At 38.4% G+C, this 16,046-nt stretch overlaps 1 protein-coding gene across 1 annotated transcript in view; it reads right to left on the reverse strand.

The window, feature by feature from the left end:
* LRRC36 (leucine rich repeat containing 36) overlaps nucleotides 1-16,046 on the reverse strand; it is a 57,340-nt gene that overhangs the window by 34,491 nt on the left and 6,803 nt on the right. Inside the window, exons 2-4 of the mRNA XM_045818874.1 lie at nucleotides 5,504-5,631; nucleotides 2,629-2,821; nucleotides 1,759-1,855 (exon numbers count right to left, since the gene is read on the reverse strand). Of these exons, the coding sequence (XP_045674830.1) occupies nucleotides 1,759-1,855; nucleotides 2,629-2,821; nucleotides 5,504-5,631 (418 nt within the window). The remainder of the gene's footprint in view (nucleotides 1-1,758; nucleotides 1,856-2,628; nucleotides 2,822-5,503; nucleotides 5,632-16,046) is intronic.

Consider the following 16,046-nt stretch of genomic DNA (forward strand, 5'->3'; position numbering starts at 1 on the left):
TGTGGCCTAATGTAGTAGGTGTCCTGTGTAGTCCAGTAGCACAGCCTCCCCTATCACCCAAGCTGGATACTCCAAGTGCACCCTTTATGTGAGCTAAGTACACCTGTCTCTTATAGTTGAGACTTGATTGCTACTGGCAAGTAAATGCGAGGGAATTACCCAGGTCAGTCAGCTGCAAAGACTGGCTGTGACCACTGACCACCAACCTCTGCCCTCTGTGGAAGATCAGCTGTGCAAGGGTGGTAGTGCTACAAAGTCGTCTGTAGCTGTCCAGTGGGTGGGTTGGCCAAGGTCAGCCCCACCTGTATTTTTCCTGGGGCCATGCTGCCTGAGATATAAAGCAATCTGAGATGGCTGCTACTTGTGCTGGGCTTGGAGATTCCCAGGTGAAGCCAAGCTGTGAATCTAGGCTAGTTGCTGCTAGTGCCAGGCCTGGGGCTCACTGAGGCCAGCTGTTGCTTGTTTAAGAGGATTTAGGAAGTTGTGAAGCTTAAGCCAAGACCAGCCATTCATAAGGAAAAGAAGCTTGGGTGGGCCTATAAGTTGGCTGGGACAGAGTCTCTGGGGATCTCCAAGGCAGGTCAAACAGTGTCAGCTAGGTTGATTGAGTCTCAGATACGCCACTAGCCTGCTGGGTGTGTGTGGGGAGGGTTCAGAAAAGGGACAATGGCCTCTGTTCGCCTTGTTTCCTGATACCTCAGTTTCTCCCTCTATGCCAGTGGTGCCTTTCAAACTCCTACTGTGGTGCTGGAGCTCAGAGGGAGTGAGTCTGAGTAGGTGAGTCCATGTGTGGGTTCTTTAAGAAGAACTGGTTGGGGCTCCAGCAACTTTATCCACTAACTCAATCCCCTCTGGTTTTTGCAGCCAGAAGTTGTAGGGACTTTTGTTCTTGGCTCTGGAACCCTAGACTGCATGGCTTGGTGTCGGGCTGAGACTCCTTGCTCCCAAGATATCCCTCCCGAGTTTTAACTACCATATGTGGGTGAGGGACCAGCCCGTTCCTTGTCTGCATTCCTCCTACCAGTCTGGATGGATGTGGTTACTTTGATTCCATACTTGCCAGACTTCCATTGAACTTTATTTCCGATGGTTCTGAGTGATGGTTGTTCTATATTTAGTTGTAATTTTGATGCGGTTGTGCAAAAAGGTGAGCCATGTCTGCCTATACTGCCATCTCAACCAGAAGTCTTATAAAACCACTTTTTTAAAAAAGCATGTGTTTTGGAGTAGAAGATATAGTACCTTATTTTGATAGGGTTTTAGTAACAAAGAATAGAAATTCTACCACTCAGATACTTTAGAGCTTCAAGGTCTGACTACTTTTGGTTTTGTACAGAAATGCTTCCGTCATTATTCTTTAACAAATGTATTTCTAACAACCCTGCCTATGGTAACATAATACTCCTAATTCAACAGGAAAAGACCATGTACTGATTTATAACTCTACCAAGAAACGTTTGTAAGCATTTGTGCAGATAATGAGTTATCTCACAGTATCTCTATCTATAAGCTTTCAACACAATTTTAGAGAATTTACAAATATATTCAAAACAGATCCAATAGCTTAAGAAAGCAGAAATGTTCCCACTGAGGGCCAGATTCTCATCCCAGATAAATCTCAATATGTTGGATAGATACTTTTATCTTGGATCTGTTTTGTGGAGATTTCTGCTGGAAAATGAAGAAAGTTAAGCAGGAATTCACTGCTCTGTATGTGCAGATCCAAAATAAAAAACTTTTTGTACAGAATCTTCTTACCTTTTTTCCACCTCTAAAAGAAAATTTTCACTGTTGCCCAACTGACTAAAATGCAGCTTGGCAGCTTTTCTCTCACTCTCTCGTACGGCTCGGTCATCTGGAGGCAAAAACCGTGATCTGAGCATGTTTCTTTTTCAAAGTAGACAGTGGTGAGTCAAAAAATCATAATCACTGCGTAAAGACTAAAGACCAGTCTTTTGTTAGAGACAGGTCATAAAATAATGCTATTATGTTGTCACTGGAGCAAGCAGTAACTCCGGGAGACTGCACGGGTACCATAGCAACAACTGCCACATAGGTGTAACTAGCCCTGCAGTAGAGCTTGGGCAACAAACAATCTAAATGGCCCAATCTTAAAGCTGAAAGTTACACCATTTCTGAGAGACTTCTCTTAGTTTCCCTATAATAACCTTCCCAGGAACATGTGAAATCAAATTTTATATCAATCAAGGTATACTCAACAATAACATTATAAAGAAATAGACTAGCTAATTTGAAGGAATATTTATTGTTCCTTGCCAATGCAGTCCCAAAGAGTTATATTTGTTTTCTACTGCTAATACAGTTACAAAGTTGAGGCATCTGGAAAAATAAATTTCAACCTGGAAACTTTTTGTTGGGGAGGAAATGGTGGTGAAACCATCAGCTGAAGAAAACTAAAGCTGGAAGTAACTGATAAAATCATAGATTGTCATTCAATAAACAATAAAAGGACTTGTCATACATCCTGCCAACAGAAGAGTTACATAAATATTGACTAATAAACAAATATATCCTGCCAGTGCACACTTTGAGCCAACATCAAAAAATTAAGAGGCAGCTGGTTTAAAATAAGATTCTGGGGCAAGTAACAGGGAACGAAGGTCTCACCCAGTTTCTCCAGAGTTTGTAGCGTGTACACAGCAAAAAGCCTATAATCTGTATCTTTCCTGACAACAGGATTGAGTCTCAAATCTAGTTCTTTGAGGAAGGATAAAGGCTGTAGGCGGGACACCTCCACTAACGAAGGAATGTTGTTATAATACAAATTCAGGTCTTGGAGTGAACATAAACACTGGATGCCCTGCAAGGAAAAGACCACATTATGAAGCTGCATGTTGATAAGGACTAGGAATCTCACAAATAAAGGTGGAAATATATCTATTACTTTCCATGCATAAGCATGTAACCCAAGTCACCAATGAGAAAAGCAGGGTTGAAACTCTCTTATTCTGAGAATAAGAATACTACAGGGTTAATAATTCACAGATCTCATACATCTTCTCCTTTACAAAACCTGGCATTCAAATAGCTGTGGTGAATTCTCTTCTTCTGTTGCTTCCTGATCACTCTCCCAATCCAGTCCTTCCCTGTGGCAGCCAGGCCAAGTCCCTTTTGCCCTTCTCTCACTCTTGCCACAGTCACACTCCTGAGCCCAGAAACACCATAATTTACAACAGGAAGGGAGGTGGGCACAAGATATGGTTCTGGGGGAGAAGGTCAATGGACTACATGGGAAAATAAAACAATGCTATCTCCAGGTCTTTCCTCCTGGACAGGTCTAGAACCCCTCTCGTCCCTGTTTCAGAGTTACTGCCACCATATAAGCAAATTCTTCCTTCTTTAGTTCTTCTGTGGGTTTGGAAATCCCACCCCTCCATTTATTTGGCAACAACAGAATCAGGACTAGGAAACTCAGAGGAAAAGCTACAATATTCCTCCTTTGCTGAAACCTATTACTGAAAATAATTGTTTAATGTTCATGTATTTGACTAGTTTGCCACTTTTGTCCAACACTAAATTTCAGGACAATACCTCAAAACATGTATATAATATATATAATCACATACTTTCAGTAATAAAAATGCTTACCATAAAAGGAACTCTGTCATTAAGAGTTATTTCAGAAAGTTAGAATTATTTTCTACCATGTACTTATAAAATAATGTTTTTATTCTTCTCCCACTTAAAATAGCCTTTTTCTCATTGTAGGTAATTTGGAAAACTCAAAGATATACACAAAACATTTACAGATAGAACGCTGTCTATACTCTGATGCATTTCTTTACAGCTTTTTCAATTCCATTAACTTCTATATTGTGAAAGAGATAGTGGTTAGAATACTTATCAGTGCCTTTGGCCACACTCTCAGGGTAATACACCATTAGGACTGTCTTTAAATGTGTCTAATGTCCCAGCTCAAGAAATCTTTTAATGTTTCTCAGTGTAAAAATCAAGGAAATGACTTCTCCTTTTACTTTTCCTAGTTGGCATGAATTCATATATTCCCCAAAGTTACACTAGAAATAATATAAAACATATCTCCCCTGGGAAAACTAAGCAAAATGATTCAGAATTAATAGAGATTAATATATGCAGATAAATCATAGATGCAAAAAATGTAGAAAACTAACATTGACTAAGTGCTTCCTATATGAAGCACTGTACCAGGAGTCTTATAAATGTTACATGTGACCACATATGCTAATCTGATCAATCTTCACAACAGTTTTATATCCATTTTACAGAAGTGGAAAGAAAGGGAGTATAAAAACAAATTATAGCATTGTTTACTCAATTATTTTAGCCTGAATAAGAACAAAAATACATGTGAAAAGAGAAGACTTAAGCAACTCTGAACTAATACTTTCTGGCTCTGGTGGGCCCAATACACACGGCTGTTACCAAATAGTCTAAAGCCCTAGGCCAACTTGGAGTTTCTGCTTTTAGAGTCCTAGCTGGAAATTTGCACTTCCTCTTTCGGGGCTCTTAATTTTAGACATTGACATTGGGTCTGGCTTGTGTTGTCAGACAAGTATCCCCTAGGAAGTACAAAATTGGCAGAATAATCCAGGAGATCATGAACTAATCCTACATAGCATCTCAGAGTTTTTCACCTTCTTTAGCCTTGCAAAGAAGGGCTTTATCAAGACAGGTACCTAGCTGGGCAAAATGGGAACACATGGCAGAAACACCATTTGGGGATCTGCCACAAAGGAAACAAAATTTGCATCTCTGTGTGCACATGCTTAGGTCCATAGAGCTCTTTTCGTGTGTTTAGTGTGTTTACTAATCTTCACACACTGCTCAATTTCCTGCACTGCCCTTTGCTCCACCGTTCCCTAACCTGGAAATTTTTATTTTCAAGGCCACCATTTCCTCCTCTTCCTTGAAAAAACTCACAGTAACAACTTAGTCCAGTGTTTCTTCAAGTGTGTTCCACATACGAATGCCATCCCTGGGATATTTCCTGAGCCCATGTCAGACCCACTAACTCAGAATCTCTCTTGGAGTAGGGACTAAGAATCTATACTTTTATAAGTGCTCCTCATAATTTTTTCCACAAATTAAAATGTGTACTATTGTTCTAGGTTGTGATAGTTTAATGCAGTTTTCCCTAGTACAAAAGGAATTTTCCCAATGTTTTATAAAAACATAAAAAATTTCAAACATAGAACAAAGTTGAGAGAATTTTACAATGAATAATAAAATTTAGTTTAGAAACATGTAAAACGAAGATGCAATATTTCCCTAGCTGACATTATCTATCTCTTATTTCTTCCCATCAAAAAATAAACAAACCCTGGCCGGTGTGGCTCTGCTGGTTGGAGCATCGTCCCATACACTGAGAGGCAACCAACTGATGTTTCTCTTCCTCTCTCTCCCTTCCTTCCTCCTCTCTAAAATCAATAAGCATGTCCTTGGATGAGGGATAAGTAAATAATTAAATAGGCTGAACTGGCTGATCAGTGAATGTAGAACTTACCTTCAGGCTAGTGATCAAATTTCTTGATAAATCTAAGGATCGGAGGTTTTTAAAATTTCTGAAGGCATCACCAATGGAATGGATTTTTCCAGCATAAGATCCCTGCAATGAAAGAGACTCCACCAATTCTGAAAAGAGATCATCAGTAGACATATTATGACCTCTGCTTGGGTGAAGAGCAGTAAGTGAAAATAGGCCTTCCTTTCTCCCATATCTCACCTGTGAGAGGCCCTACATCCAAGGCTAATAAGATCAGATCTTTCTTTTAAAAGCAACAATACAATCTAGTACAGTCATAAAAACCTTGGTTTTACAGAACCCTTGGGTTTCCCTAATTACCCTGAAGGATGTACTTAAAGTCTCCAAAAGTTCTCAAAACATAATTTTTTAAAAATCCAAAACTCTCACTGTTAGGATTTTAGCCTTGTAGATAATACTCACAAATTTTTGCCAAGATGTATAATATATACCACAAGGATGTCAACTGCAGAAAGGTTTTAGGAGAGTTGGGAAAAAAAAGAAAGAAAAGAAAGGGTCCATCAGCAGAAGAGTAGAACTAGATGTCCTAAATAGCAGTATGTTGATACAATGGGAAATGCACTAGATCTGTGACCTTGTATAAGTCACTGAACTTTTCTGTGCATTAGTTTACTCACCTGTAACATAAAAATAACAGTACCTAATTCATAAGGCGTTGTAGGATTAAATGAATATGTATACTAAACTTACTACCAGACATATGGTGAGTGCTATGTATGTGTGTTAATTATTGTTATACAGCCATTAAAAAGAGTGATATATTTATAGATGCTCATATGGAAAGATCTCCAAGACATACATTAAGTGAGGAAAGTGTGATTGTGTGTGTATAACCATATGTATAAAATATGACTTTAAATAACTTTAAAATATATATAAAGTGTGTATATATATGGAGAGAGGGAGAGAGACAGAGAGAGAGAAGGAGGGAGAGAGATGTGTCAACTAGACTTCTAAGAGCACTGAAAAGAGGAGAACCTCAAACCTGTCAATAGAAACTCACTGGTGAGTGTGTGTGATGGACCAAACTGAGAATAACAATCAAAACCGAAAGGAGGCAGGTCTGCAAACCAAAAGGCTGCCAGATCAATTCTGGTCAGGTTACATGCCTGGGTTGTGTTGGGGCATGCGAGAGGCAACCATCTGCGTTTCTCTCACACATCAGTGTTTCTCTCTTTCTCCCTCCCTTCCTGTCTCTTTAAAAATAAATAAATAAAATATTTAAAATAAAAACTGAAAGGAGGTTCCAATTTGCAGGTGAGTGCCGGGGGACTGCACTGAAATAAGGTCTAAGGCTGCTGGAGCAGTCTAGGACCTATAGATTCTAGAAAGTAATAAACTGAAGATCCATTTCAAGACACTACCCACACCAGGGAGGACGTAGTGGGAGCAGAATCAATGTGGAATGGGACAGAGAAACAGGTTCAAAGAAAAGAGAAAGACCAAATATAACTGTGGGAGGGAAGCAAAGATGGCAGATATTGGGGGAGCATAAAGCCCTATTTTTTAGTATTTTGTGAACACAACAGAAAAGAAATCTCCAAAACTTTGAAACTAGAAAAGCTATTCTGGCCCACCCTTCTCATCTAAAAGTATAGGGAAAATTACTGTACTTAAGCAAAGACCAGAGAAAAGGATTATGGTCAAATTTTATATGAAGTTATTAAAAGAAAAAAAGAGCATAACAACATTGTTAAACAATGACAGCACTCCAGAAAGTAATATCCACAAAACAAATGAAAATTGTAACAGTATTTCAAAGCAAGCTAAAAGATACTGTAGCAAAATGTAGCAGTTCTCAAAGTGTGGGTCCCTAGACTTCTGCAGGTCCCTGAGACGATGTACAAGGACCACAAAATCAAAACTACTTTAGATAAGTATTTTTGTAATTATAGCAAAACCCTGATTAGCTTTTTCACTGTGTTGACATTTGCAATTATGGAGAAAAAGCAAAAACTACAGGGGCCTTAGGATGAATCAAGGCAGCATCAAACCTCATTTATAGTCATTGTATTCTCCATCACTGTATGCTTGCAGTGTTTTTAAGAAGCCAGCTTCACTTAAGAATGTCCTTGGAAAAGCAGTAAAAGTGGATAATTTTATTAAATCTTGATGCTTGATTGCATGTCTTTTTTACATTGTATGACTAAATGGGAAGTATATATGAAGTACTTCTGCCTCATATCGATGTATGGTGGATGTCCTGAGGGAAAATGCTTGTATGATTTTTGAGCTGTCAGGCCACTTTTTAATGGAATACCATTTTAACTTGGAAAAAAACCTGACACATTATGGTTATTCAGACCTGATATGTGGCAGAAATTTTCTTGGAAATAAACAAAGTGAGCCTGTCGCTTCAGGAAAACAACTCACAATAATTACTGTCAATCATAACATTTGAGCTTCTGAGCAGACGTTAGAATTTTGGAAAACTTGTATTTGCCACCACAAACTTGACAGTTTCCGAATATTTAAAGACTTTTAAAAAAGATTTTACTCATTTATTTTTTAGAGAGAGAGGAAGAGAGGAAGAAAAAGAGAGACAGAAACATTGAGGTGTTAGAGGAACATCAGCGGGGTGCCTCTTGCTTGCCCCCAACAGGGGACCTGGCCGGCAACCCAGGCATGTGTCCTGACTGGAAATCAAACCAGCGACCTTCAGGTTTTTGGGTTAACGTGCAACCCACTGAACTACACCAGTCAGGGCTAAAGACTTTTTGAATGAGATTGGTGATTATATTAACAAACAGGATTTTAAATGTTATATAGTGAAACTTACCAATATTTAGAAGATCTACATATCTCAGCCAGTTGCTATTTTTCAAATGACTAAGGCATGATGTTACAAAATCATGTATGGGTAAAAGATCCATTTAAATGCAAGATATACCAATGGGTTTTAATGTAACAGAGTGCAAAAAAATACACTGACATGGTTTTAGATTCCACATACAACTAAACTTTGGGAAATTACCATTTGTCCATTTTTAATATCATATCAAATAAGAATATCCACAATTCTCTGAAAAAGATATTAAAACATTCCTTCCTTTTCCAACAACATATCTGTGTAAGGTGAGATTTTAAAAAATATATTTCAACCAAAACAACATATAACAGATTTAATACAGAAGTGGATATGAGAATCTGGCTGTCTTCAATTAAGACATTAAAAAATTTGTAAGAATATAAAACAGTGCCCCTCCTCTCACTGTTTTTCATTTTGGAAAATAGTTATTTTTCAAAAATATTATTTATATTAACATATAATGGGTATGTTAGGGTTATCTTTTAATGAGTTAATAAATATTTTAAATTTTTCTCAGTTTTTTAATAGGGTAAAAATTAGTAATGTAGACTACATTAATAAAAGCTCTTTGAACTCCTCAATAATTCTTTTTTAAATCCTAACTCTTTTTTTAAAGATTTTATTTATTTATTTTTAGAGAGGGGAAGGGAGGGAGAAAGAGAGAGAAACATCAATGTGTGGTTGCCTCTCATGTGGCCCCCACTGGGGACGTGGCCTGCAACCCAGGCATGTGCCCTGACTGGGAATCGAACCTGTGACGCTTTGGTTCGCAGCCTGCGCTCAATCCACTGAGCTACGCCAGCCAGGGCTTTTTTTTTTTTTAAGATTTTAGCCCTGGCTGGCGTAGCTCAGTGGATTGAGTGTGGGCTGCGAACCAAAGCGTCACAGGTTCAATTCCCAGTCAGGGCACATGCCTGGGTTGCAGGCCGTGGCCCCCAGCAACCACACATTGATGTTTCTCTCTCTCTCTCTTTCTCCCTCCCTTCCCTCTCTGAAAATAAATAAATAAAATCTAAAATAAAAAGATTTTATACTCCTCAATAATTTTTAAAAATAGAAAGGAATCCCAAGACAAAAAGTTCAGTGCTGAAAAATGTAAATTAGAAAAATTCAGAAGAACTATTGAAAAAAGGAAGATTTAAAAATAGCAAAGACAGAACTCAAGAAATAATAAAAATAAAATTAAAAGGTAATTTCAGAAGTGAGTACCAAAACAAAAAACAAACAAACAAAAAACAGAGAGAACAATTCTACTTCCGGTATATATCCAAAAGAATTGAAAACAAGGAATCTAACAGATATTTGCCCACTCATCTTCAGAGGAACATAACAACAGCCAAAGGGTAGACACAACCCAAATGTCTATAATGAATGAATGGATAAACAAAATGTGGTTGCACAGTGGAATTTCATTCAGCCTTCAAAAGGAAAAAAATGATACATGCTACAACGTGGATGAACCTTGAAAACATTATGCTAAGTGGAATAAGTGAGGCACAACAAAAGTAAAAATATTACTGGCTGGTGTGGCTCAGTGGATTGAGTGCCAGCCTGTGAAAGTAAAGGGTCACTGGTTTGATTCCCAATCAGGGCACATGCCTGGGTTGCAGGAGGTCCCCAGTAGGGGGTGTGTGAGAGGCAACCACACATTGACGCTTCTCTCCCTTTTTCTCCATCCCTTCCCCTCTGTCTAAAAATATATAAATAAAAAACTTTTTAAAAATAGTAAAAACATTGTCTGATTCCACTTACATCAGGTACCTAGAATAGTCAAATTCATAGAGACAGAGAGAAAGGTGGTTGTCAGGGTCTGCGGGTAGGTGGGATTAGTGAGTTATTTTTTAAAGGGTACAAAGTTTTGATTTGGGAAGATGAAGAAGTTCTGGATATGAATGGTGGTGATGGTTGTACAAATTGCAAATGTATTTAATACCACTTAACTGAGCACTTAAAATGCTTAAAATGATTTTATGTTATATATATTTTACTATAATTTTTAAAAATGGAGAGTGTCTCTGTAGATATATGTTATAGGTAAAACTATAAAACTTTAAAAATATAAGACAGGAGGAAATCTAGGTGACCTTGGTTTTGGCAATAAGTTTTTAATAAAACACTAAGTATATATTTAAGATGAAAAAGAAATGGAGTATAGTCATGCAATGGAATACTACTCAGGACTCTGAAAGAATATCCAAACCTTATACTGAAAAAAGCCAGACACAAAAGACTATATACCATATGATTCTTGTTATATGAAATTCAAGAATAGGCAAACAATCTATGGTGGTAAAAATCAGGACATTAATTGACTGTAGGGATGATGGATTGACTGGAAAAAAAAGGAGGGAACTTTCTGGGATGATGAACATATCTGGATTTCAGATGTGGTATCCAAAATATACAAAGAACTCTTAAGATTCAACAGTAAGATAACAACCCTACTTAAAAATGGACAAAAGGCCCAAACAGACAACTCACTGAAGAAGATATACATGGCAAAAAAAAAAAAAAGATGCTCAACACAAGTCATTAGGAAATTGCAAATTAAAACAATGAGAAATCACTACATATTTATTTAAATGGCCAAAATCCAAAACACTAACAACGCCAGATGTTGGTGAGGACAAGGGTATTTTAGTCTGATTGAGCTTCTGTAAACAATACCGCAGACTGAGTGGCTTATAAACAGCAAACATTTATTTCTCCCAGTTCTGGAGGCTGGAAGTCCAAGATCAGGGTACTAGCATGGTCAGGTTCTGGTGAAAGCCCTCTTCCAGGTGCATACTGCCTGCTTATCAATGTGTCCTCCCTTCCCTGACAGAAGAGGGCAAGGCAGCTTTCTTTCTGGCCTCTTTTTCAAAGTCATTAATCTCTTTTCTTTTTTTAAAGATTTTGTTTATTTCTTTTTAGAGAGAGGGGATAGGAAAGAGAAAGAGGAGAAAAACACCTCTCATATGTGCCTTGAACGGGACCAAACCTACAACTCAGGCATGAGCCCTGACCAAGAATCAAACCGGCAGCCTTTCACTTTGCAGGATGACCTCCAACCAACTGAGCCACTCCACTCAGGGCCTTTAATCTCTTTTATGAGGATTCTGCCCTCATGATTTAAACACCTTCCAAAGGCCCCACTTCTTAATACCAGCACACTGGGATTAGGGTTTTAACATATGAATTGGGGGTGGGGGACACAAATACTCAGACCATAGGGTGGGGCAACAGAAACTCTCATTTGTTGCAGTGGGAATACAAAGATGTAGCCTCTTTAGAAGATAGCTTGGCAGTTTCTCACAAAGTAAATCACAGCTTGCTATATGATTTGGTAATCACACTCCTTGGTATTTTCAATCAAATAAACTGAAACTATGGCCACACAGAAACCTGTACTACAATGTTTTATTCATAATTGTCAAAACTTAGGTACAACTAAGATGTCCTTTGATAATAAACTGGATTAACAAACTATGAATCCACACAGTGTATTATTAAAAAGAAATGAGCTATCAAGCAATGGAAAGACACAGAAGAATCTTAAATACATATTTCTAAGTGAAAGAAGACAATCTGAAAAGGGTATATACTCTGTGATTCCAATTATATGACATTCTAGAAAGGGGAACAGTTAAAGGATCAGTGGTTGCCAGGGGTTCAGTGGGAGGGAGGAATAAATAGGTGGAGCGCAGGGGATTTTGGGGGCAGTGCAACTATTGTGTGTGACACTATATATTTATCAAAACCCACAGAACTGTACAACACAAAGAGTGAACCTGAATGTGAACTACAGAGTGGAGTTAATAATAACACATTAATATTGGTTCATCAATCATAACAAATATATATTACCACACTAATGCAAGATATAAATAACAGGGAAAACTGTGTGGGAGGGAACACGAGAGGGGAGGTGTGAGGGAGGAAGAATATATGAAACTCTCCATACTTTCTGCTCAATTTTTCTGTAAACTTAACACTGCATTTAAAAATATAGTCTGTTACTTTAAAAAGAGAAATAAAGTACCCATACATGCTAAAATATGGATGAATCTCAAAAATATCATGCTATGTGAAAGAAATCAGACACAAAAGGCTATATATGGTACAATTCCATATATATGAAATAACCAAAAAGGCAAATCCATAGAGACAGAAAGCAGATTAGTGGTTGCTAGGGGCTGAGAGGAGCTGGAAATGAGGAATGACTGCCTAAGGGGTATGGAATTTCTTTTGGGCTGATAAAAATGTTCTGGAACTAGATAGTGGTGATGGATACACAGTGTACTAAATGACACTGAACTGCATACTTTAAATGTTATAGTGTGTAAATTATATTTAAAAAAATCCTGACTCAGAGGGCAGTATATTGGTAGTTCTTTCTATAGTATGCAATAATCTAATACCCTGAAAGTCTACTACTATGGAACAAAAGCTAAGTTCAATCATGATCTCCATCAGTGCCTCACAGCACTTCTCATGCCTTTCACTGAAATCCATTTTGAAAAACAGACATTTAACATTTTTAAGGGAACCATAGTTCAGTCAAGATGGAGGCATAGGTAAACACGGCTGGGCTCCTCACACAACCATACCTCATCAAAATTACAACTAAAGAACAACCATCACTCAGAATCATCAGAAATTGAGTTGAGTGGAAGTCCGACATCTATGGAATTAAAGAAATCACATCCACCCAGACTGGTAGGAGGGGCAGAGATGCAAAGACACTGAACACGCTGGTCCCACATTCATGTGTAGTAAATAAAAATTTAGGAGAGATATCTTAGGATCGAGGGCCCCCAGCCCAGAGTTCCGGTGCCAGGAAGATAAGTCCCCATAACTTCAGGCTACAAAAACCAGTGGGGATTGAGTTGGTGGAAGAAACTTCTGAGTCTCAAGCAGTTCCTCTTAAAGAACCACATACAGAATGACTCATACTCACTCCCTCTGAGCTCTAGCACCAGGGTGGCAGCATGAAGGGTACCAGTGATATACAGAGAGAAACTGAAGTGCCTGACATCAGATGAGAGCTGGGGAACAGCTTTCTCCCAGACAGGAACATGGGCAGCAGAGCATTGTTCCTTTTCTGAGCCCTCCACCCAAAGAGCCACAGAGCCAGGAGGCAGGTGCCACACCTGAGACTCCATCAACCTGGCAAACAGTGTTTGCCCCACCCTGGAGATCTTCTGAGGCTCTGCCTCACTCAACTTACAGCCCAAACAAGCTGTTAAGAGTGGCTTTTCTATATGAATGGCTGGACATGGCTCATGCTTCACAACTTCCTAAGTTCTCTCAAACAAGCAACAGCCAACCTCAGTGAGACCTCAGTCCCCGTACCTCTTTCCAAGTGGCCCCAGGCCCAGCACTAGCAGCAGCCAGCCTAGATTCACAGCTTGGCTTCACATGGGAATCTCCAAGCCCAGCACAAGTAACAGCCATCTTCAGATTGCTTTATAGCTCAGGCAGCATGGCCCCAGGCAAAACACAGGTGGGGTGACCTTGGCTTCTACTACCCAAGAAACCCCAGAGCCTGTGCACCCACTGGACAGCTACAGACACTTTGGAGCACCACCACCCCACCCCTGCACAGCTGATCCTCCACAGAGTGCAGAGGTTGGTGGTCAGTGGTCACAGCCAGTCTTTGCAGCTGACTGACCTAGGCAAATCCCTCCCATTGATCTTCCAACAGCAATCAAGGCTCAACTATAAGAGATAGGTGTACCCAGTCTACACAGAGGGTGCATCACAAGTACCCAGTTTGGGTGATAGGGGAGGCTGTGCCACTGGATCCTACAAGACACCTATTACATTAGGCCACGCTACCAAGACATGGAGTCAAAGCAGCTCTACCAAAAACACAGAAACAAACACAGGTTGCCATAATGAGGAGACAAAGAAACATGACCCAGATGAAAGAACAGATCAAAACTCCAGAAAAAGAGCTAAATGAAATGGAGATAAGCAATCCATCAGATGCAGAGTTCAAAACACTGGTTATAAGGATGCTTAAGAACATAGTGAGGACCTCAACAGCATAAAAAAGATCCAGTCAGAAATGAAGCATATACTAATTGAAATAAAGAACAATTTACAGGGAAACAGCAGTAGAGTGGATGAAGCCAAGAATCAAATCAATGATTTGGAACAAAAGGTAACAGAAAACAACCAATCAGAACAACAAGAAAGAAAAAGAATTTAAAAAATAAGGAAAGAGTAAGGAGCCTCTGGGACAACCTCAAGCATTCCAAAATTCACCTCATTGGGGTGCCAGAAGGAGAACAGAAAGAGCAAGAAATTGGAAATCTATTTGAAAAAATAATGAAAGAAAACTTCCCTAATTTGGTGAAGAAAATAGACATGCAAGTCCAGGAAGCACAGAGAGTCCCAAACAAAATGGATGCAAAGAGGCCCACTCCAGACACATTACAATTAAAATGCCATAGGTTGAAGATAAAGAGAGAATCTTAAAAACAGCAAGAGAAACGCAGTTTGTTACCTACAGGGGAGTTCCCATGAGACTGTCAGCTGATTTCTCAAAAGAAACTTTGCAGGCTAGAAGGTATTGGTAAGAAATATTCAAAGTCATGAAAAGTGAGAACCTACAGCCAAGATTGCTGTACCCAGCAAAGCTATCATTTAGAACTAAAGGGCAGATAAAGAGCTTCCCAGACAAGAAAAATTAAAGGAGTTCATCATCACCAAGCCGTTATTATATGAAATGCTAAAGGGACTTACTGAGAAAAATAAGATAAAAATTATGAACAATAAAGTGGCAGTAAATACATATCTATCAATAATTGAATCTAAAAAACAAACTAAACAAACAAGAAGAACAGAGACGGAATCATGAATATGGAGAGCATTTTGATAGTTGCCAGATGGGAGGCAGTTTTGGGGGGAATAGGTGAAGACATGAGGGGATTAAGAAATACAAATAGGTAGTTACAGAATAGCCATGGGATGTAAAGTACAGTATAGGAAATGGAGTAGCCAAAGAACCAATGGGCATGAACAAAGGTGTGGGGATTGCCTGAGGGAGTAGGTGGAGGGGGCAAAGGTGGAAAAACTGGGACAACTATAATAGCATAATCAATAAAATATAATTAAAAAATAAAAAATAGAGAACCATAATTATCTTTCAAATGGTAAAGTGTCACAGAGACAGACATTCTTTTATAATTCATATGTACAGGTCTTAAGAGGTTATGCATTATTTGGTTTCAATATTTATAAAGAGAGTGAAGATAAATAGATCAGGGACCAAATCAAACATTGCACATCACATGTGCCAAGAACACAGAATCATCTTCCAATTTTAACATATGGGCTACATATATTAAATAGACAAAATCATGTTTTATTCATGAAAACAACAAATCAAGTAATCTTTCTATAGAAACCATTTATAGCTCACTGAGAAACTGAATTCATAATCTAATAAATATTTTAATGTGATGATGAAAGAGTTTCAAATAAATAAAACAAAAAATGTCTTAGAAGTCAAGTTCAGCACCAATTATGATAATAACTGCAGTGGATTGAAACACACCAAAAACATTTAAATCCATGAGTTTATAATAACTCTCATTGATCATCTTTGGAGGATCCTAAGAAAACAACTCACTCAACTCATTTTTTCAAAAACTGGTAAATAAGTTGAAATAAATCAAGTATTTATTCTGCCTTTCCTGTATAAAC

This window comes from Phyllostomus hastatus, unplaced genomic scaffold (genome assembly GCF_019186645.2).
Source record: "Phyllostomus hastatus isolate PE091 unplaced genomic scaffold, TTU_PhHast_1.1 phas_scaffold_345, whole genome shotgun sequence".
NCBI classification, from domain to species: Eukaryota; Metazoa; Chordata; class Mammalia; order Chiroptera; family Phyllostomidae; genus Phyllostomus; species Phyllostomus hastatus.